At 42.0% G+C, this 20,928-nt stretch overlaps 2 protein-coding genes across 7 annotated transcripts in view; one reads left to right on the top strand and one right to left on the bottom strand.

Moving 5' to 3' along the window:
* Positions 1-345: 345 nt before the first annotated feature.
* Positions 346-12,038, bottom strand: LSM1 (LSM1 homolog, mRNA degradation associated). Its single transcript, XM_036109959.2, has 4 exons — positions 11,753-12,038; positions 6,111-6,179; positions 4,642-4,757; positions 346-836 (listed from the first exon to the last, which is right to left on the bottom strand). The coding sequence occupies exons 1-4, from the start codon at positions 11,796-11,798 to the stop codon at positions 666-668; spliced, it is 402 nt and encodes a 133-aa protein (XP_035965852.1). The 5' UTR covers positions 11,799-12,038; the 3' UTR covers positions 346-665.
* The window catches only part of BAG4 (BAG cochaperone 4), a 37,002-nt gene continuing 28,109 nt past the window's right edge, over positions 12,036-20,928 (top strand). For all 6 annotated transcript variants that reach the window (XR_013446632.1, XR_013446631.1, XR_013446630.1 and 3 more), the window contains exon 1: positions 12,036-12,613. Coding sequence is in view for 2 of the 6 variants with exons in the window: in XM_036109923.2 (XP_035965816.1) it covers positions 12,092-12,613 (522 nt within the window). In the remaining 4 variants the exon portion in view is untranslated. The remainder of the gene's footprint in view (positions 12,614-20,928) is intronic.

Here is a 20,928-nt window from a genome sequence, read left to right as displayed (position 1 = left end):
CAGTCAAGTGCTGGATCTCCTGGGAACGGAGTTCGAGAAGCTGCGGTGAAGCACGAACAGCCAGCACAGCCTCTCAAAACCGCGGCTTCTGGTACCACCAGTAACTGCAGAACTTGACTGAAAGCTCTTTCCTCAAGCTTTCTTACCAGACAAAAACATGAAAAGCGGAGAGGGGAGGACCTGCAAGGTATTTAGGATGCAAATACTCCTTCATCAGTAACGAGCAACCTGGAATCGTCACTGAAGGGAGAAATCCCGTGTGCGGACAGCCTGTATCTTTGAGAGCAGAAACTTAGTTCTGTCTGTTCACTGGAGGCAACTCAATCTTAGGAAATAAAACGAGTCTTGAGATTTTTATTTTATTTACAAGTAAATGAAGAATGTCTCCCCTGTGAACGCTAATTTGGGACAAGACAAGCAATATAAAGTAGTTGCCAGCTCCACAGTGCCGTGTGAAAGGAGTCCTTGCCACTGCTTTTGTCTTAAACAATCATTTTTGTCATTAAAAAGGAAAAAAAAAGCCACATGATTTCTTCATGTTGCACATGTGAAAGAATTCAAAATAAACAGGACTTTGCAAAACTCTACAGTCTCTAGTCAAATGTGTGACTTTCGTTCAGTGACAGGCCCTGCTCCCCAAGAGCAAAGGCCTCCGAGCAAAGGACTTAATACTCATCCAGGGTATCTGCCCGAGGAATGGAGAGACCGCGATCCTTCAGCGCTTGAACTTTCAGCTTCTCGGCTTCCAGCTTGGTCTGCTGTTCTACCCTTTGTTCTTCTAGGATTTCTTCAATAGACACTTGCTGGAGGGGTGTGTCACTCTCCTTTTCCAAGTCCTACAAAATAAGCAGGGTTGAAAATCTTCGACCGACCACCGAGAATAGAAAATATTACAGACCTTAAGGCAACTGGATTCCTGGGTCAGGCTTGGGTTATTTTTCATAATTGTGACAGGGCTGAAATACCCTTCTCCTGGGGACAGAGTGGCTACCAGGGGGGCTGGCAGCACTACTACAGAATATATACTTATGTGAATGTGGTAACACGGTATCAGTGTGTCTCACAAAGCTTTAAGTTATCTGAAGTCCTACATTACTCAAGGACTGCTTTTCTTAAAAAAAATTATATATATACGTGTATATGTATGAATAGCTATCTCCCCAACCTCAACAGGCTTCTCTCCATGAGAGAAGTTCCTGAGGCCAAGATGGCTTTAGGTAAGTTTTGTAGTTTTCCATTATCAAAGTCAGCTTAATTGCTGGTGGTTGGGGCTCACTAAGAAGGTAGAGAACACTGATTCAAAGAAGCGCCCCCCTGCCCCCCAAAGACAATAAACTGCCCCTCTGTTCCATTAACTAGGAGTCTTTAAATTATAACGCAAGATTCTTTCCCCCTCTATGGCAACAAATCTTCTAGAGAAAACCTCAGTAGACCAGTTAGGTTACTAAACCAGTTTGGCTCCAATATATTTCTCCACTGTTTTAATTTAAAATATTTTTGTTTAAAAAAAAAGTTATTTTTTCTCTTATTTTAAAAATGCATGCTAACTGTATGAAATTTAGAAAACAGACAAGCAGAAAAAAAATTTTTCTTAATTATCCATAATTCCATTATGGAACAATAGTATTTTGGTGAATATCCTTCCAATTTTTCCATGTATATATTGACTTAAAAAACCCCTACAATGCAAATATTAACTGTAATTTTTTCATTTATTCTGGCATAATATGCTTAATTTTTTTAAGTAGGCTCCACACCTAGCGCAGAGCCTAACGTGGGGCTCGAACTCACCCTGATATCAGGACCTGAGCTGAGATCAAAAGTTGGATACTCAACAGACTAAGCCACCCAGGTTGCCCCTATGCTTAATATTTTTATGTCTGAACACCTTACAAATATTTGGTAACTAATCTTACGATGCAGAACCTTGTTATAAAAGTATTTCACTACCCAGATTCAACTTATTCTCCTTAAAATGAACATACAGGTACTATTCTGCGTTTCTGTAACATGGAAAGATTATATATACAAGGTATTCTTATTTCTTATCTTCCTCTATGATTTTGAATCACAAAATTCTGGGAAGGCATCAACACATACACAAACCCTCCAGACGCTGCAGCCTACCACTGGGCACTAACGCCCCACGTGCTGCCAAGGCTCAGGACCCACAGGCAGTGACATCAGCTGGAAGATCTTCACAGAGAGGCCAGAATGAAAGCCACACAAATTATATAAGCAAGTCCTGCCTTGGCTCAAATGTTAGCTGCACCGGGCAAAATATATCTTATCAAGTATAACCCGCCCTCACAATCCATGGGTAGCAGCTGAAGGGAAGATAATGTTCTTAGCGTGGTGTCCTGCCTCTTGGACTTTTCAATATGTTATTCATGGAGCCAGTCATGTGGTTATGATGATGCCAATTCCCAACAATCAGTCTTATTACTTAAGGCTGTGTGCATCATCATCCTTGAGGCCGAATCCAGGGACTTCCTAAACAACAGATGTTTACAGCCCGTAACTGGTTTCTGGGCATGAGTTTCTCTAGGGCTGGGACTTGATTTCGTCACACTGACTACTGATTCATACAGCTGTATAAGCATTCCTGAACCACAAGGCTTCAGTGGCACCACTGTAAAAATTCTGCAGCATCCAAACCGTGAACATACTAGAGTACTTTCTCCCCAAAAGGGCTCCCAGGAAACAACGAATCTTCAAGAACAAATGCAAGTTCCCTCCGTCTCCTCACATACATACACATCCGCACAGGGGCCCACGTGTGCCAATGTAACTGGCACACCCAGCATTTCTGTGGTGTCCACGACTATAAAACTGAAGCAGAGTACGTGTAAATATTTTAACTTAAATCTTTCCTCCTGAGAGCAAAGTCATGTTTCCTCTTTAAAAATTAAATTGAGAAAAGCATAAACAAAGGAGAAAAGAATCACTCATACTCCTACTGTCCAGAGATGGGTGAGCCCCTCTGCATATACCGGCAGAGCACGTTAGAGTGGGTTTCTCCCGCCACTCCCCACACCGCATGGTACTAGAGTGCTGTATTTCAACCTCTATGTATTACAACGAGATGACAACGTCTACCGCTGAAACATGCAAAAAATGATCTACTGAACCGAAAATATCCATCACAAAAACACTGTAAAAATTAGAAAAAAATACTTCCTACATTTCATAGCAGCACTTAGCAATACTGTTATTGACAGTATTGATTCGTCCTCTCTAGTTAACTGTTTGACCTTGAGGTCTCTAGGCCACCCTGACCCTGGCAGATTACCTCCTTACTTTCACACGGCTCACTGTCAGAAGTTACCACAGACCAAACCACTCCAGAGACTTCTGTAGACCTGGCTTAACATGTGGTTAGGTACTGAGAAACTATCCTGGAAACTTTACAAACAAAATAGAAAAGGATAAAATTAAGCAAACGCCAAAATGTTTGATACTCCTGGCAAACTCAATAATCAGATGCAAAGCCAAAGGTTTTAAATAAGGTATTTTTCTTTTTATGTAAATATTTTACATAAAACATGAAATCAAGTTTTATCTTCTTTTAAAAATGTCTGAGAATCACTGTATTGTACACCTGAAACTAATATAACACCGTATGCTGGGGCGCCTGGCTGATTCAGTTGGAGGAGCATGCGACTCTTGATCTCGGGGTTGTGAGTTTGAGCCCCACACTGGGTGTAGAAATTACTTAAAAATAAAATCTTTAACCAACAAACAAACAACAACTACTGTATGTTAACTAACTGGAATTAAAATAAAAACCTAAAAAGCCAAAAAAAAAAAAAAAGTCTGAGCACTTCTATTAGCTATATAGTTTTCTAATAGATTTTTGTGTGTATATTTATATGCCTAAATATATGTATATGTGTATATGCATGGTTATGTATGTACACACACACACACACACACACACACACACACACACACACACACACACAGACCTATAGTAACAACACTTTAGAAGACTTAACTTTCCACCTGCCAACTGGTCTTCCCGGCATACAGAGGTATCCTCTTTGGTTGTGAGCTAAGGATCCAAGTGAGACTAAGCTCCATTCTCAGGAGTTAACAGAAAGGCTTCTCCTACAGCCCCCTTCTTTCCTTCCCCTTCCCCCTTTAAAAAACAGGACATCACGATGTATATGCAATGTGTCTTTCCCCCAAGCATTGCTCATTAGCTTTATGTCATGAAAATCTACTTGTAACCAATTGTTTAAATGACTGCAAAATATTCTAGTGTATATAAATCATACTTTATTGAATTATTCATCTCTTGTTTGGTATTAAGTTTTTCAATTTTCTGCTATTAGAGATAGCAGAAATAATATATTAATGAACACGTTTGTACAGTATGCTACTTTTACATCAGGTAAAATTAATGATACTTTGCTGCTAATGGGATCAAAATGTTTAAAATGCCAAGAGGCACTGAAACAAAGTTAATTATTCTCTGTAGTTTTCCTTTTACACCTGTAGCTTTCCTAAGCTAATGTGGTGGTTTCTGTGAGAAGCTGGGTGCCACGTGGAAAATATATTTTTTCCTTCTTGAAAAGAAAAAGAAACCTAACTAGTATGATTATCAAGACCCACAGCAGCTTAACGGTTTTCACTTACTATTTCTCCTAGTAGGACAACATTTTCTCCTCTGACCACAAAAATCCCTCGAGGAATATCACCGTATTTTTTGCCCACATGAATACGCTCCACAGTCTGATGTAGCACTAAATTAGCTATAAGTGCATAGGGAAGAAACAAAGATATTTAGTTCAAATTATTGGGTAAAGGTCCATAACTCAAATTATCAGTTATTTTGAGTAGAAAAGATTTCGCTGAACATGATTTCCAAACTTTCTAAAAAAAATTCTGGGAAAAGCTAAAATTTTAAACAGTCTTCTCCTGTTTTATTAAGACACACCCCTTGAGAGACTTCTAAAAACTGCAAACAGAGAATATTGGGGATTATGTTGTACTAATGCATGAATGATGGTGGGAATCAGTTACAAAAATTAAATTCCTTTACATCAGTGTAATTGTGAATATTGACATGACTTTAAGAAAATATAAAGGGGTAGGGCACTTGGAAGACTCTAAAACCTAAACAACTGCAGAGGTCAAGACTTTTTTTTTTAAACAAAAAACAGTTTTTCTATGTTGCGTGGGTATGTGTATATGATGATTTACCAAAGATTTAACTTTGTTTCAGTACTTAGGATTCATTTAACCCAGTGCAGGTATCCATGGATTATGCTACACGAAAACCTTTTTTTTTCCATTTTGTGAGATAACCATACCTGGTAATCTGAGAATCAGGTCAGGATTTGCTACTTTCCCCCCAAGGTAGTTTGATGAATTTGACTTAAAATTCAGAACCCCAGTGTGTTAAGAATAATTTTTTTTTTAAATTGGTACTATCTGTCTTCTTTGAAGAAAAGTATCTATGCTATCTTCTATAATTCCTCTAAGCATTTCAATTATGTTACTTTTCCTCATGCCCAAATCCACTAGCAGATGTCCAACAAATGTTGATATGAACTGAGAAGTTCCTTGAAACAGAAGCAGATATAGATCTCTTTAGAAAAATTCAAGATGCAAAACAAAGACTGAGACTCTTTGAGTCTGATGTATCCCTAACATGTAAAATCTTGAGCTTAAAGTTGGGACCCCAAAAATGTTTCAGGAAATGCTTTCTACCCAATTTTCATTGGACAGGGAGGGATTACCTTCAGTGCAGGAACTGCTTTGAAGAGTAGTCGCTCCCAAGCCAATGTACAAATGAGCAGCTTTTTCAGTGGACTGAGTTTATTTCTATCATTTGGCTCCCTCTACTGGGGAAAATAAAAAAACAGTCCAAAACATTGTAATCATATGTTCTGGTGAAAACCAGTTTTAGATATACAAGCTGGTAAATACTAGCTTTTGAATCACCTAATCGTAATTTAGAAAACAATGACGCAATGACTTAAAACAGTATTCCATTATGCCAGACACTTGAAAAAGTTGCAGATAAATAAATTTCAACATGAAATAACACAAACATACAATAGCAGCTCTTCACTATAGAAAAGTCTGTAACTAGTACATACCAAATTGATCAATGCTTCTTAAAAAACCTATAAGCGTCCTTCCATCTCGAAGCAGGACCAAGTGCTTTTCTGGGGAGAGGAAAAAAGATCTTTAAAAAATGATAACTGTTGGGGCGCCTGGGTGGCTCAGTCGTTAAGCGTCTGCCTTCAGCTCAGGTCATGATCCCAGGGTCCTGGGATCGAGCCCCGCATCGGGCTCCCTGCTCGGCGGGAAGCCTGCTTCTCCCTCTCCCACTCCCCCTGCTTGTGTTCCCTCTCTCGTTGTGTCTCTCTCTGTCAAATAAATAAATAAAATCTTTAAAAAAAAAAAAAAAAAAAATGATAACTGTTGGGGTGCCTGGGTGGCTCAGTCGGTTAAGCAGCTGCCTTCGGCTCAGGTCATGATCCCAGGGTCCTGGGATCAAGTCCTGCATCGGGCTCCCTGCTCGGCGGGAAGCCTGCTTCTCCCTCTGCCTGCCACTCCCCCTGCTTGTGCTCTCTCTCCCTCCCTCTCTCTCTCAAATAAATAAAATCTTAAAGAGAGAACTGTTAGCTTCAGTGGGTTTACAGGATTAACAATAAAAAAAAGTTAATAGCAGTTTAAGCTCTACCACTTCTTCCAATGTATTTAAGGCACAGTTTATTGGGAAATTAGAGGGAGGACCAAGGCATCCTGGGGTTTAGAGGACAAGATTTGTGGTGGCAGAGTGGGCAAAGGACTGGATGCTAGACCTAGAAGCCTGACTCCCAGCTCTAGATGTTGATGTTGGCAGTTAAACCTTCCCAGTGTCGTGTCAGTTTCTATATCCACAAACTGAGAAATTTAGTCTAGATGACCTTTATAATCTTAATACTAGAATTATTTTCTTCTCAACTTATAGAAGAGCTTCTATTTCACACTTTGGAATCAGGGAAGGTTTTGTTTTATTTATTATTTTATTTTTAAAAAAGATTCTATTTATTTATTCATGAGAGAGAGGGAGGCAGAGGGAGGAGGAGGCTCCCCGCGGAGTAGGGAGCCCGATGCGGGACTCGATCCCAGCACTCTGGGATCATGACCTGAGCTGAAGGCAGACGCTTAACCGACTGAGCCACCCAGGCGCCTGGGGTCAGGGAAGGTTTTAAGTTAAAAAAAAGATTCAAAAGGTAAATAAGGATGCTGATAGTCAGCTAGAGCAAAAATTCATTTAATATTTATTGAGAGCTATGTGCTGCTCTGGAGCTTAGATATACAGTAGAGAAGAAGACTCAGAAAGTCACCACCTTATCAACTTATATTCCTGGTGGAGGAAGGTGAGCAAGTAAAAAACAAAAACAAAAACAAAAAAATCCCGACCTACTGTGAGTAGTATAATGGAATAATAAACAAGATAGCAGGATAATATGAGGAAGAGAGAGGGAGTAGCTACAGAAGACAGGGTGGCTGGGGGAAAACTCTCCGAAGAGGTGACTTTGAGCTGACACTGAAGAATGACAATAAGCCAGTTGCTAAAATAGCTAGCAAAATTCATTCATTAATTTCTTTAATGCTATGCATAAATTACTTTCTGGAAACATAACAGAGAAATAAGACAGTGATTCTTCCCTGAAGGAATCTGTAGTCTTCCTTGTGCTATAATTAAGTACCACAAGAAAGTAAATCTTAATTATATGTGAGAGAAACTATCTAGCTGGAGGAGGTATCTGAGTTGAGCCCTGAAAGATAATTTTTGGCCTCTGGGATGAATGACAGGGAAAGGGATAGGGGAATCTGTAATTTAGGAAGCAGGGGAAAAAAAGGCTGGTATGTATCCATATGTTTGGCTAAAAATTGGGGGTGTAAAGGGAAGTCACAGGATATAAAGTCCCCAAAGTACCAGAAGCAGGTTGAGTTTGGATTATGCTTCACAAGAAAACTTTGAAGACTGAACTGGCAGAAAAGGGAGAGCAGAATGTAAGACATGAAGAAGAAACCTACACCACGGCCAATGAGAAGGGAGAGTTGAAAGAACTAAGACTGTATAGTTCTGTTGTTTTTAAAAAATGTATTTATTTATTTATTTATCTTAGAGAGAGAAAGAGAGAGAGAGAGAAAGAACATGTAGGCATGCTTATAGGGGGAGGAGGGGAGGGAGAGGGATAGAGAATCCTCAAGCAGACTCCATACTGAATGCAGAGCATGGGGCTTGATCCCGGGACCCTGAGATCAGGACCTGAGGTGAAACCAAGAGTTGGGCTCTTCCTTTTTTTTAAAAAGATTTTATTTATTTATTTGACAGAAAGAGAGACAGCGAGAGAGGGAACACAAGCAAGGGGAGTGTAAGAGGGAGAAGCAGGCTTCCCGCGGAGCAGGGAGCCCGATGCGGGGCTCGATCCCAGGACCCTGGGATCATGACCTGAGCCGAAGGCAGACGCTTAACGACTGAGCCACCCAGGCGCCCCGAGAGTTGTACTCTTAACCGACTGAGTCACCCAGATGCCCCAGACTGTGTAGTTCTTTTTTTTTTTTTTAAGATTTTATTTATTTGTCAGAGATAAAGAAAGAAAGAGAGAGAGAGAGAGAGCGCGCGCGCGCGCGCACAAGCAGAGGGAGTGGCAGGCAGAGGGAGAAGCAGGCTCCCCACTGAGCAGGGAGCCCAATGCGGGACTCGATCCCAGGCCCCTGGGATCATGACCTGAGCTGAAGGTAGCTCCTTAACTGACTGAGCCACCCAGGTGCCCCAAGACTGTGTAGTTCTAAGTGATGGGAATTTGTAAAGGTGGGGTGTGACTGTGTGTGTGTGGGGGGGTGCTGAAGAAATGAGTTAAGGACATGCAGGAATTTTTTTAAAGATTTATTTATTTATTGGAGAGCGAGCGAGCGAGAGCTTGCTCCAGTGCGCAAACGCTGGAGGGGGGACAGAGGGAGAGGGAGAGAGAAACTCTAAGAAGACTCTGCATGGAGCCCAATGTGGGGCTCCATCTCATGACCCTGAGATCACGATCTGAGCTGAAACCAAGAGTCAGATGCTTAACCGACTGCACCCCTAGGCACCCCAAGATGTAGGAATTTTGAGTCATCATGTTATGGTGGATCATTTACCAAAAGTTGGCAATAAAAGAAGCTTAAGGTGGAAGATTATTAGCTATTTGTGATTCTGAAGTGTTAATCAGGACACTGTCAATAGGCAGTCGGAAATCTAAGACTGGAATGTCAAAGAGGTCAGAATTAGAGCAATTTTGGGTAAGTCCACAAAGAGGAGTTATTATTAAATAATAAAATAATTAAATAATTAAATATAATTATTAAAGCCCAGGAGCTCTCCTAGAGATTTATTTATTTATTTTATAAAAAAAGATTTTATATATTTATTTGACAGAGGAAGAGATAGTGAGAGCAGGAACACAAGCAGGGGGAGTGGGAGAGGGAGAAGCAGGCTTCCCACTGAGCAGGGAGCCCGATGCGGGCTCAATCCCAGGACCCTGGGATCATGACTTGAGCTGAAGGCAGCCGCTTAACGCCTGAGCCACCCAGGAGCCCCTCTCCTAGAGATTTAAAGAAAGAAGCATGGAGCACCTGTGTGGCTCCGTTGGTTGAGCGCTGGGTCTTGATTTCAGCTCATGTCATGATTTCGGGGACCTGGGATTGAGCTTCATGCTCAGACTGGAGTCTACTTGGGATTCTTTCTCTCCCTCTGCGCCCCCCCCCCCCCCGCCGCCCCATGCGTGCTCTCTCAAATAAATAAATCTTAAAAAAAAAAAAAGAAAAAGAAGAGGAAGACCAAAGATAGAACCTAAGGGGCCCCTATTTTAGGGAACAGTAAGAGTTGGAGAGGTGAGAAAATCAGCAAGTACCAGTGCTGGAGAGATCAAGAAAACAGAATTAAGAATATTAAGAATCCAGTGGTAATAGTATCACAATACTGCAGAGGGGAGGGAAGAACCCAGAAGAATGCATCAAACTGCTGCCTTTTAAGAATGCAGCTTCAGCAGTGTGATGACAACAAAAATCAGATTGCAGGGGTTACAGAGGTGGTCTACTGTAGATGGTCAGGAAGTAGAGTCAAAATGGAAAGGATTCAAAAGGTTTGGGGGTAAAGATATGAAAAAGGGATGGGAGTTTGATGAGGAGACATAACTGAAAAAAGTATGAGACGGATGGACAAGAATATACATGAAGGGAAGGATCCAGAGGGAGAGAGAAGATAGGAGAGTAAAAGGGTACTAACAGAAGAAATAGTGGGAAGAAAGAGTAATAAAAGACACAGACTGAAAGGGAGGAATACTTCCTACTCAGAGGAGAGGATGGGTGAATATGTAGAAAGATTGAGGAGAGAGGAGGAAATAGTGTGTGTGGTTGTGGGGACAGCGAAGGGTACATAAGAAATGGTTTCAAACTTTTCAGTAAAGGAGGAGGCTTGGAGTCTACAAAGAAGGGGTTAGAGGGTTTGAGAACAAAAATTATTTTTAGTAGAATGGCAGAATGTATTAGGGCCCTCACATAAATCAGATATATAAAACGAAAGATGGGGCCAAAGCGGCATCCACAGGTGACTAAAATTGAAGATTTCATTACATATTACAGATGGGCTTATGTAATTGTTATTCATATACAAATATGGTCCAATTCACACTACATTTTCTTTCAATAGCAAAATCACTAATTTGGATTTAAAGAATGATTTCAGACAATGAGAAAAGGAGAATATGATCAAAGACTCACTTTTTATTATTTTTTAAAGGATTTCATTTTTAATCTCTACACCCAACGTGGTGCTGAACTCACAACCAAGAGATCAAGAGTCGCATGCTCTACTGGGTGAGCCAGCCAGACGCCCCATGGACTCACTTTTTAAATTTGCATACATAGTAACTGTGATTGTTGTAACTTGTTTGGAACTGTGTAAACCATTTTGCAGCAATTACAAGTTAATGAGACAGACCACAGGATTAAAACGATTAGGAAATGTTGCTTGAGGAATAATTCACAGATGAGAGTTTAGAAAAAGGAAAAACAGGAGTCTTTCTTTTGTACAGGACTGAACTCATCCTCAGGACAATGACCAGGAAAAAGGGAGGTCTTCCTAATACAAGTAAAAGAAAACTGTCGAACAGAAAAATAAGTTTGAAGTGATTCAGCTTTTTCAGAAAAGTCAATACCTTTGTCTGGCAGTGATTTCTACTACCATAACCTGAAAGTGCTAAAGACTGCATTGCAAATGGCTACACAGCATAAAACCTATGTTTACTGACAATTAAGTCCAACCGCTGTTATCTTATAATTTTCGTTTCTTAATGAATCCTTTCTCTAAGTATTCTCATTCATCCACTAGTAACAACCTGGTACTTCGATATATTGCAGGTGGGAGATAGTGGACGTGGGGAGGGGCAACTCTCATGTTTGAGTCTTAGCAGCCGCGTCCCTCCAAAGGAGGAATGAATTCTACAGCTTGTGGCTTATCGGCCCGGGGACTGGTGGAGGCTGCGAGACGCAGGATAGAGGTGGTCGGCTAGGAGGTGGGCAAACCGAGTGTCTTGTGGCTCTTCCCTCACATGTGGAACATGTCAACGCCGAACACCCTGAAGTGTGCTAAAAACACACTTCCCCCCGCCCCAGACTCATCCACGAGCTCCCCCTGAAGAGGTACCCGCCCAGGAGGAAGGATCTCACCCCAGACTTCATCCAGAGGAGACGAGCTACTCACTGTCGATGTCCTCTATGAGGCTGGCGGTGCCGGGCATATAGTTCATTTTGAGCTGAGATAAGGCTGCAGTGTACAGCGGCGGTGGGCCAGTGCGTCCAACACCTCCCTTCTCCGACCACAGTCGCCGCCTGGGCGGGACCGGGACAGGAACCCGGACCAGAAGCAGCACGTCTGCCCCGGCTTTCAGCAGCCGGGGCCTGCCGGAAACGCCTCCATATTATTCCCACCCACTTCCGGTATCACGTGCCCGTCTTCAGGAAGAGGCGGGGCTGTCGTGCGGTCCCGGAACACCCATTCCCCATCCCTGATAAAAGGGGAAGAGGAATCTAGATTGACTAGATGGTAAGGAAAAATGTATTCTCCCTTTTAAGAAACACGGTGCTGCCGCTCGTCTTCTTGCTTCCCAGACCCCCGAGTCACGGAGCTCCGTCCTTCAACTCTCAGACTCGGCAGCCGAAGGGGCGGGACCGGGCCTGGGATTGGCTGTTGTCGGCCGACCCCTTTCCCTGCTGTCCAGTTCCTCTCCTCGGCTGGCGCCTGCGCTGTGGGCTGGCCGTGGGGGGCGGGAAGCGCTACGGGGCAGTAGAGCCCATGTCGGCCTTGAGGCGCTCGGGCTACGGCCCCAGTGACGGTCCTTCGTATGGCCGCTTCTACGGGCCCGGGGGTGGAGATGTGCCCATGCACCCACCTCCGCCCTTGTATACTCCTCGCCCTGAACCTCCCCAGCCTCCCATTTCCTGGCGGGTGCGCGGGGGCGGCCCTGCTGAGACCACCTGGCCGGGAGAAGGCGGAGGAGGCGATGGCTACTATCCCTCTGCAGGCGCCTGGTCAGAAACGGGTCGAGCTGGAGGAAACCACCAGGTAAGCTTTGCACCATCTGTCCCAGGGGGTTCCGATAAGGGGAGTCTTTGGAGGGTGAGGGCCATTGGGATTGATAAACCTCCAGAGTTCGTAATGGATCGGGTTTCGTATTTGTTTTCCTTATGGGGGGCTGGAGAGACAGAGACTGGATTTGTGGCTGGGGGGATATGCTTGTGTTCTCTTTGCGTCTCCTTTTCTGCTTCGACCATGATAAATGTGTCTGTTACCATTAAAAAAGGAAGAAAGATCCTGCGCTGACTTGCTAAGCTAAGTAGCAAGCTGCGGAATCTCTCGCCTTGGATTGATGTTGGGCTGGAGTGACCTGGCCAAGCTTTTTGAGCTCTAACAATTTATTCTGCGTGGCTCATATGGCTGGCTCTCCCCGAGAAGGGAGGTGGCTGCAGCCCCCGCTGTCACTCAGCAACCCCTCCCGACGGGAAGGAACTGAGAAGGAAGAGGAGGGATCGGGCATTTAGCCCTTTGCCCCTAATGCTCTGCCCAGGGTTGAATCACCAATACTCACCTTTACTTGGATTGTTAAATTACGTTGCGGCTGCAACGTAATTGTCATTACAGCCTCCCTGTTTTATGATTTAATAGTTGGCTCCGAGAGGCTAACTCACTTGGTCAGTAGAGATATCCCTGGCTTTTTGAAGGTTCACCTTTATTGCCACTTTGTTTTTTAGGAAAGACCTACCTTAGTGTCTGTTTTTACTAACTGAAAGAAATCTGAAGAGGAGTTTTGCTTTTAGGAAAAAAGGTGAAAAGCGAAAATAGCTTCAGCGTTTGTTTTGCAGCAAGCAGTTGTAGAGGCCGTGCGCCACTGGGCAGTGAGAGTGGCACCGCCAAGCTCCTGCCCTGGGAACTACACTCAGCATCTCAGCATCACAGTGCCGTAGCTTTGAACTGTGTCTGTGAGCCTCGGTGCTTTATCTCAATCTATTTTGTGCATCCGTTGGCAAGATATGTCCTAAGGTAGCAGAAAAGCCTAAGAAAGGTTATTTTGGGGGCTGGGAATGCTAAAACATTTGTCATAAAAAATTAATGGTAATTGCTTTTTCGCTTTATGCCATTTTGGCTTACAAAAGATTTCATAGGAATGTTCTACTTTCAGATAGCAGGGGAAACCTGTACACTTGGACTTACAACATTTTGCTCCTTGTCTTCCTGCCAGAAATACACTTCTCTTTTGTTAATTCAGTATTCTTGGCAATGAATTACTATATGGTCAGGGGGCACACCTCTCTTTCCGTTCAGTAATTATAATATCCTCATGGGTTGAAAATGTAGTGGTGAAATTCCCGTACATTGCTGGTGGGGATGTAAGATGGTTCAGTGCTTTGGAAAATAGTTTGGCAGTTCCTCAGAACGTTAAGCATAGAGTTAGTATATTACTCAGCAGGTTTGCTTTTAGATATGTACCCAAGAGAACTGAAAACATGTCTACTTAAAAACTTGCATGTTTTTCTGAACAACAAGCATGTTCATGGCAACATTATTCAGAATAACCAAAAAGTGGAAATAACCCAAATGGCCATCAACTGATGAATAGATAAAATATGGTATATTTATGCAATGAAATTATTTAGCCGTAGGAAGGAAATTAAGTACTGATACATTCTATGACATGGATGAACCTTGAAAACATCATGCTACATGGACAAAGATAGTCAGAAAGACCACACACATACTGTATAAGTCCATTTATATGAAATGTCCAAAATAGGCAAATCTGTAGGGACAGGAAGATTAGTGGTTGCCAGGGGCTGGGGGACTGGGGACTTTGAGGTGATGGTAAAGCGTATGGGGTTTGTTTTGGGGGTGATGAGAATATTCTGGATTTAGATAGTGACGATGGTTGCACAACTTTGAATATACTAAAAACCATTGAATTGTACACTTTAAAAGGGTGGTTTTGGGGCACCTGGGTGGCTCAGTCAATTCGGTGTCTGACTCTTGATTTCAGCTCAGGTTATTGTCTCAGGGTCCTGAGATCGGGCTCCGCCTCAGACTCTGTGCTCAGTGTGGAGTCTGCCTGTCCCTCTCCCTCTGCTCTCCCCCCTGCTTGCACTCTCTCTCTAATAAATAAAAATAAAATCTTTTAAAAAGGGTGGGTTTTATGCTATGATGGTCATATCTTTAAAAAATTTTGTAAGAAACAACATGTAGTGAGAGATTAATTGTGAAGAAGGGTTATATTTGTGTGTGTGTGTGTGTGTGTAAATCTGGAATAAGTAGGCTTCGGAACTTTTATCCCATGGTAGATTAGAGTGATAAAATGCTTGGCCTATAAGTAGGCAAACTATACCAAAGATCAGTGGAAAGCGGGGCGCCTGGGTGGCTCAGTCGTTAAGCGTCTGCCTTCAGCTCAGGTCATGATCCCAGGGTCCTGGGATCGAGCCCCGCATCGGGCTCCCTGCTCTGTGGGGAGCCTGCTTCTCTCTCTCCCACTCCCCCTGCTTGTGTTCCTGCTCTCGCTGTGTCTCTCTCTGTCAAATAAATAAATAAAAATCTTTAAAAAAAAAAAAAAGATCAGTGGAAAGCAAGGAGGAGACGAACGATAAAGAGATGACTTCTCCTTGGACTCGCAGTATTCTTAAAACAAGAGTGTGTTTTCTGGGCAAGGTTAGAGAAGTTCAGATTTTAGAATTGTGTAGGGTGTTTTAGTAATCTGTACACGCAACGTGGGGCCCAAACTCACAACCCCAAGATCAAGAACTCAGATGCTCTTCCATGAACCAGCCATGCACCCCTATCTTACTTTCTGAATGCATTTCAAAACAAGCTGCGTAGATTTGAAAGACATTTTTAAAGGTATATATCAATTGGAAGTGAGGGAAGCCAGAGAAACATAAGGTGATTCTGAGGTTTTAGTATTTCCTAGGAATAAATGTTTCATAGTAATAAAAAGGAAGAGGAACAGGTTTTTATGGGAAGATATAGTTTAGTTTCATACCAGAAGAACTAGTGATTGGTTAATAGAGGAGCTTAAAAAAATACAAAGACTTGGCAAGGGTTTGTGTACTGCCTTTATTTCACTTCTGTTGGAAGCCAGTTATTCACCGTGGTTACTACGTGCCAAACTCTGGATGTAATGTATGTGATTGATGAGACAGAAGTTTGTGATTTTCTCTTTTTGTTTTTGTTTTTTGATGCCAAATTTTATAGTCTCTGGTATCCAGGAGTTGTTGTCTATAGGAACAAAACAATAGATGTGGGGTCAGGTGGGTGATGGGGGATGGAGATAGTGATTTGAGAGTCATCAAAGCTAAGCATATTTGAATTACCAAACTGGGTAATGTTCTCACAGGAGATCTTTGAGAGTCTAGAATAAGTGACAAAGAAAGAGGATTCAGAAGACAATAGGAGAGAATACTTGGAAAGAGAGTAGGGAAATCAGGAAAGTCATGCAGTGCAAACCAAGCAAGGACACAATTACTTTGAACGTAAGTGATACGAGAACTGAAAAGACGCTGTTGGATTTGGCAATTGAAAGGGTCTTGTTGATTTTAGTGGTGGGAGTTTAAAATAGTGGGAGGTTTGGGTGCCAAGACAACACTGAAGTATGTAAACGATACTTCCAGAAGTTAGTAAATGAGAAAGTGGTTACTTGACTGCGAACCAGGATCGGGGAAATAATTTTTAGGATTAGGTGGCTTGACTATGTTTGTAAGCAGAAGAGAGTAGGAAGAAAGATGGGAACAAAATGATGGAATGTGGCTTGTGGAGAGAGGGATGAAGAAGTGAGGAAGAGCTGGAAAACCTTTTTTTCCAAGCTAAAGGGGGTGGGGAATCAGTTTGGAGGTGGAGGGGAGGGACATTAAAAGAGTTTATAACTCTTGGTGTCCTTGGCGAAGTAGGAGGCTAGGTCATCTGAGAGGAGAGGAGGTGGAATAGCATAAACTGGGAACTTGATATGATAAATGTTTGAAACAGGTGCCAGGGGAAGTGGGAAATTGTAGAGAAGCCTGGGAGAGACCCAAATGAGATTGAAAAGAAAAACTTGGGATGATGCTCAGCATAGGAACATAAAGTGCTTTTGTAATGATTTGGGCATATATAGCTAAAAATAATTTTTAATGTATTTTTCTAATAATTTTTGTCTAATTCTTGTGAACAAGGTAAACAAATTTGTAAATGGAACTTAGTGGCAGCACTAGTCAGATTCCTCTGCTGTTAGATTTGTTTGGGTTGGGGTTATTTTTTGGAGGCGTGTTGGTAAGTCACTTTGTAAATTTAATCTTGTATATACTTCTACAAAACTAGTTCTAAGATAAATATGAAAGAAGTTGACTCCAGCCTTCATCTGAGATTTCGGTGTTTCTTCTCAAAAAGGAAGTAAATGAATTTGTTATCTTCTTGCATAATTTTGATCAAATTTCCAGTGCAACAAGAACTTTAATTCACATTAATTACTGCCTCTTGTGAAAACCTTTTCTCATTTTTGTCTGGTTTACATCACCTTTTAGCACCTTTGTCTAGTTTCAGACAACAAATAAAAAGTTTGGAAAGAGTTAAGCACATGATAACATTGGCAACTTGGGTTATAAAACAGATCAGCTTCAGCCAGCTTCCTGTGAAACCAAATGATATTTCATAGAGTTATGTCATTCAGGTTAGGAGGGCCTTGAGCTGCAGACTTTCATTGTTACTGGGGATATTTTTAGATTTGTTCCATTTTTTTTTTTTTTTTTTTTAAGATTTTATTTATTTATTTATTTATTTGAGAGAGAGAGAATGAGAGAGACAGCACATGAGAGGGAGGAGGGTCAGAGGGAGAAGCAGACTCCCTGCCGAGCAGGGAGCCCGATGCGGGACTCGATCCCGGGACTCCAGGATCATGACCTGAGCCGAAGGCAGTCGCCCAACCAACTGAGCCACCCAGGCGCCCTAGATTTGTTCCATTTTGTCCAAAGGGGAGGAAAAAAAGCGAAGACAGTCTTTTTATTAAGACTTAATAAAATTAATAATTCTTGCCACTTCATTGAAGACATTCTCCCATCCAAGTACTAAGCAGGCCGGGGCGCCTGGGTGGCTCAGTTGGTTAAGCGACTGCCTTCGGCTCAGGTCATGATCCTGGAGTCCCTGGATCGAGTCCCGCATCGGGCTCCCTGCTCAGCGAGGAGTCTGCTTCTCCCTCTAACCCTCCCCCCGTCATGTATTCTCTCTCTCTCTCTCATTCTCGTTCTCTCAAATAAATAAATCTTTAAAAAAATAAATAAATAAAGTGGTACCAAGTACTAAGCAGGCCAACCCTACTTAGCTTCTGAGATCAGACGAGATTGGGCGTGTTCAGGGTGGTATGGCCATAGACAACAATCTATTTTTCATTTTTAAAAATTATGATATATTTATATTCTGTAAATTGTACCTTTTTAAAGATACAGTTCTATGAGTTTTGACAAATGCATACAGTCATGTAACCACTACCATAATCAAGGTATAGATAATGACGCATCTTTTAAAAAAAAGATTCCTAGGATAAGATGGAAGATATAATTTTCATTCATTTCTAAACCCTATTAAAATTATAGAAAAGTAATTTTCTCATTTGTTGTTTTAAGTGTCATCTCATTTGCATAATGTGTGTATATGTATGTATACACATATAAAATGTACTCTATATTTTGAATGTATTTCAAGTCAGTTACAGTCATTATTTTTATTGCTTAAATGATTTCATATCATGCGAATGGGAGTCCCTTCTTCTTGGCTTCTGAGTCCTTTTGACATGACCCATTGATTTTTGACAGCTTCCTTGATTTCTGGTACAAGATGTGCCAGGCTTATTTTGTATGTATTCTGTCCCAGACATAATGAACCATTCCTTTAAGAAAACCTTGGTTTTTTTTAAATGTAAGATTATATTTAGAAGCATATGTCAGGATCCAGGCAGGAAAACAGAACCTACACTAGTTCTTTTAAAAGAGAGATTTGGGGGCACCTGGGTGGTTCAGTCAGTTAAGCATCTGACTCTTGATTTCAGCTCAGGTCATGATCTCAGGGTCCTGGGATCGAGCCCTGCATCAAGCTCTATGCTCAGTGGGGAGCCTGCTCCCCCTTCCCCTCCCCCGACTCAAATAAATAAATAAATAAATAGATAGATAAATCCTTTAAATAAAAGAGAGAATTTGTTCTAGGAAATTAGTGAAGTGGGCATTGGTGATCTCAAAAGGCAAAAAGAGAAAGTGGAGGTAATACAGAGATGGTAAGTAGGAAACAGCTACAGTTCCTAGGGCTGGGGAATAAAGAAAAGAGGTTGGGTTATTAGAACCTGCAAACTTGGGAGAATGGCCTGGTGGAGCTGGAACCCAGAAGGCACTGCCTAGCTGGCACTGGTCTCTGAGGGAGTTCTGGAAAACCAGAAGAATCTGGAGATTGCTACTAACTGCCACCCCCAGGTGGAAGGGTGTTGCTAGGCTGACAATGACAGAAACAGCAAATAAGCAACTAGAAGGAGCCGGGAAGTCCCTTCTCTCCTCCTCTAACCTAGTGCCTCCTATTGGCAGAACTGAATAGTAAGTAACCAAGCTGCAAAGGAGAAATGTTTGGACTGCCAATCCTGCAGGACAGAGCCAATTATAAAATGCTGTGTTGAGGGACAATAGCTTCGTAAGTCGTGCAGAAGTTTAATTTGAGTGCTAGGTATACTGATTGCAATTGTGTTATCACTGCTTCTAGACCTTTCGATGGACAGTTAATGAAATAGGTTTTTTTAATTAAAAAGTTTTTTTTAAGATTTTATTTTTAAGTAATCTCTACACGCAGTTTGGGGCTCAAACTTACAATCCCGAGATCAAGAGTCGCATGCTCTGCCGACTGAGCCAGCCAGGTGCCCTGAAATAGGCCTTTTTTAGATAGAAAAAAAGATGAGTTCATATTTATATTAATTCAAATTTAACATTACAAATTATTTTTATTTCTTTGTATTTGTTACTTTTCTCTTGTATGGAATATCTTGGTTACTAACAATGTTGGGATAATTACAAATACTTGCACAATCCTACAATAATATATAAAATAAGGCCAAAATAATGCCAGGTTCTAGTTCTGGCATGACAGCGTGAGGAGCTCTGTGGACCCAGTCCCCAGTGAAACTGGTGAAAACTATTTTTCAAAAACAACCAGTTAAAGTCTCTGTAAATGGTTTTAGGGTATATAGCAAATGAATAAACATTTATTCTAGAAAATCTACTCAAACTCAGAACAGTGAGAGTCTGTGCTGTTTGAACCAGGACCTGCTCCATTTCTCCCCTCAGAGCAGTGAGACAAACTCCATTCCAGACTGGTGCAGCCAAGAAAACAGGGCTCCCTCTTCTCCCAGCTCCCAGTCAGAGGGTTATCATGCTGGGAGGGGCAGCACGTCAACATTTCTCATCTTGCCCCCAGCTATTGTTGATGAGACCAAGTTCCAGGCAAGTGTGGTTAAGTAATGCTGGTTCCCTCCTCTGCCCGGTACCTACTTGAGAATGGAGGCTTTATTTTGGGCAGGGCACTGCTGAGAATACTAGGGCTCTGATCACCCTTACCCTGGCTTATAAGGCAAGCTGAGAAGCCCTGAGGCTATAGCCCTTTCCTCCACCAGGTGCTCAGCTCTTAAAGCAGGGTGTCTTAGAGAGGCATACTATTGTCCCCCCAGCTGCAGAGGGTGGCTCAGACATTTTATTTGGACGCAGAAGCAGACTGTAAAACAGGTAGCTCCTAATTTTTTCCCAAAGGAACTGACTTTATTTGCAACGGAGTGTGGTGTGGAGAAGCTGAAGCCTAAGGATGTTCTCGAAAACTGTGGAGATTGTTGTGAAAGGCAACTGGGAGGAGATTGGTAGATTCATGGGACATCTGGTCTAAACTGTAGACCACCTAGTTTGCTAGAGAGAACCAGGGAAAGAAATAGCTGGGAGAAGCCTTTGGGGTTAGAACAAATCTTAAACACTGACTTTGAGACCTGTCTCTTCCAAGAAGCCTAAATTTTGGTTGGATCAGTTTGTGGAACAATTTTTATCCCAGGGTGTGGAGCTTTAACAGCTAGGTGTGGTGAAGGAAAGAAATACACACACATACACACACACACATTAAAGAAGTTAAAATGTTACAGTAGAAAATATTCACTTAAGGCAAAAGAAAGCAGTAAAAGAAGAATAGAGGAACAAAAACAAATATGAGATAAAGAAAACAAAGAAGATCCAACTCTATGCTGTTGTGAGATAATAGAAAAAATACACATACTGGTCTCTGCCCTGGGTTCCTGGCGCAGAGCTCCTGAAACCCTTGTAAATTCCTAAATGAAAAGAGCACTAGGAGGGCGCCTGGGTGGC

This window comes from Halichoerus grypus, chromosome 3, assembly GCF_964656455.1.
Source record: "Halichoerus grypus chromosome 3, mHalGry1.hap1.1, whole genome shotgun sequence".
Classification (NCBI taxonomy): domain Eukaryota; kingdom Metazoa; phylum Chordata; class Mammalia; order Carnivora; family Phocidae; genus Halichoerus; species Halichoerus grypus.
The sequence above is the reverse complement of the archived record's forward strand: the minus strand, read 5'-3'. Positions and strand labels throughout refer to the sequence as shown.

What these genes read in the sequence shown, in the direction of transcription:
- LSM1 (XM_036109959.2), bottom strand. Translation starts at nt 11,798, where the DNA reads ATGAACTATATGCCCGGCACCGCCAGCCTCATAGAGGACATCGACA. An exon ending in AAGAAGCATTGATCAATTTG is followed by an intron (nt 4,758 to 6,110) that starts GTATGTACTAGT and finishes ATGCACTTATAG; the next exon opens with CTAATTTAGTGCTACATCAG. An exon ending in TTGTCCTACTAGGAGAAATA is followed by an intron (nt 837 to 4,641) that starts GTAAGTGAAAAC and finishes CTTATTTTGTAG; the next exon opens with GACTTGGAAAAGGAGAGTGA.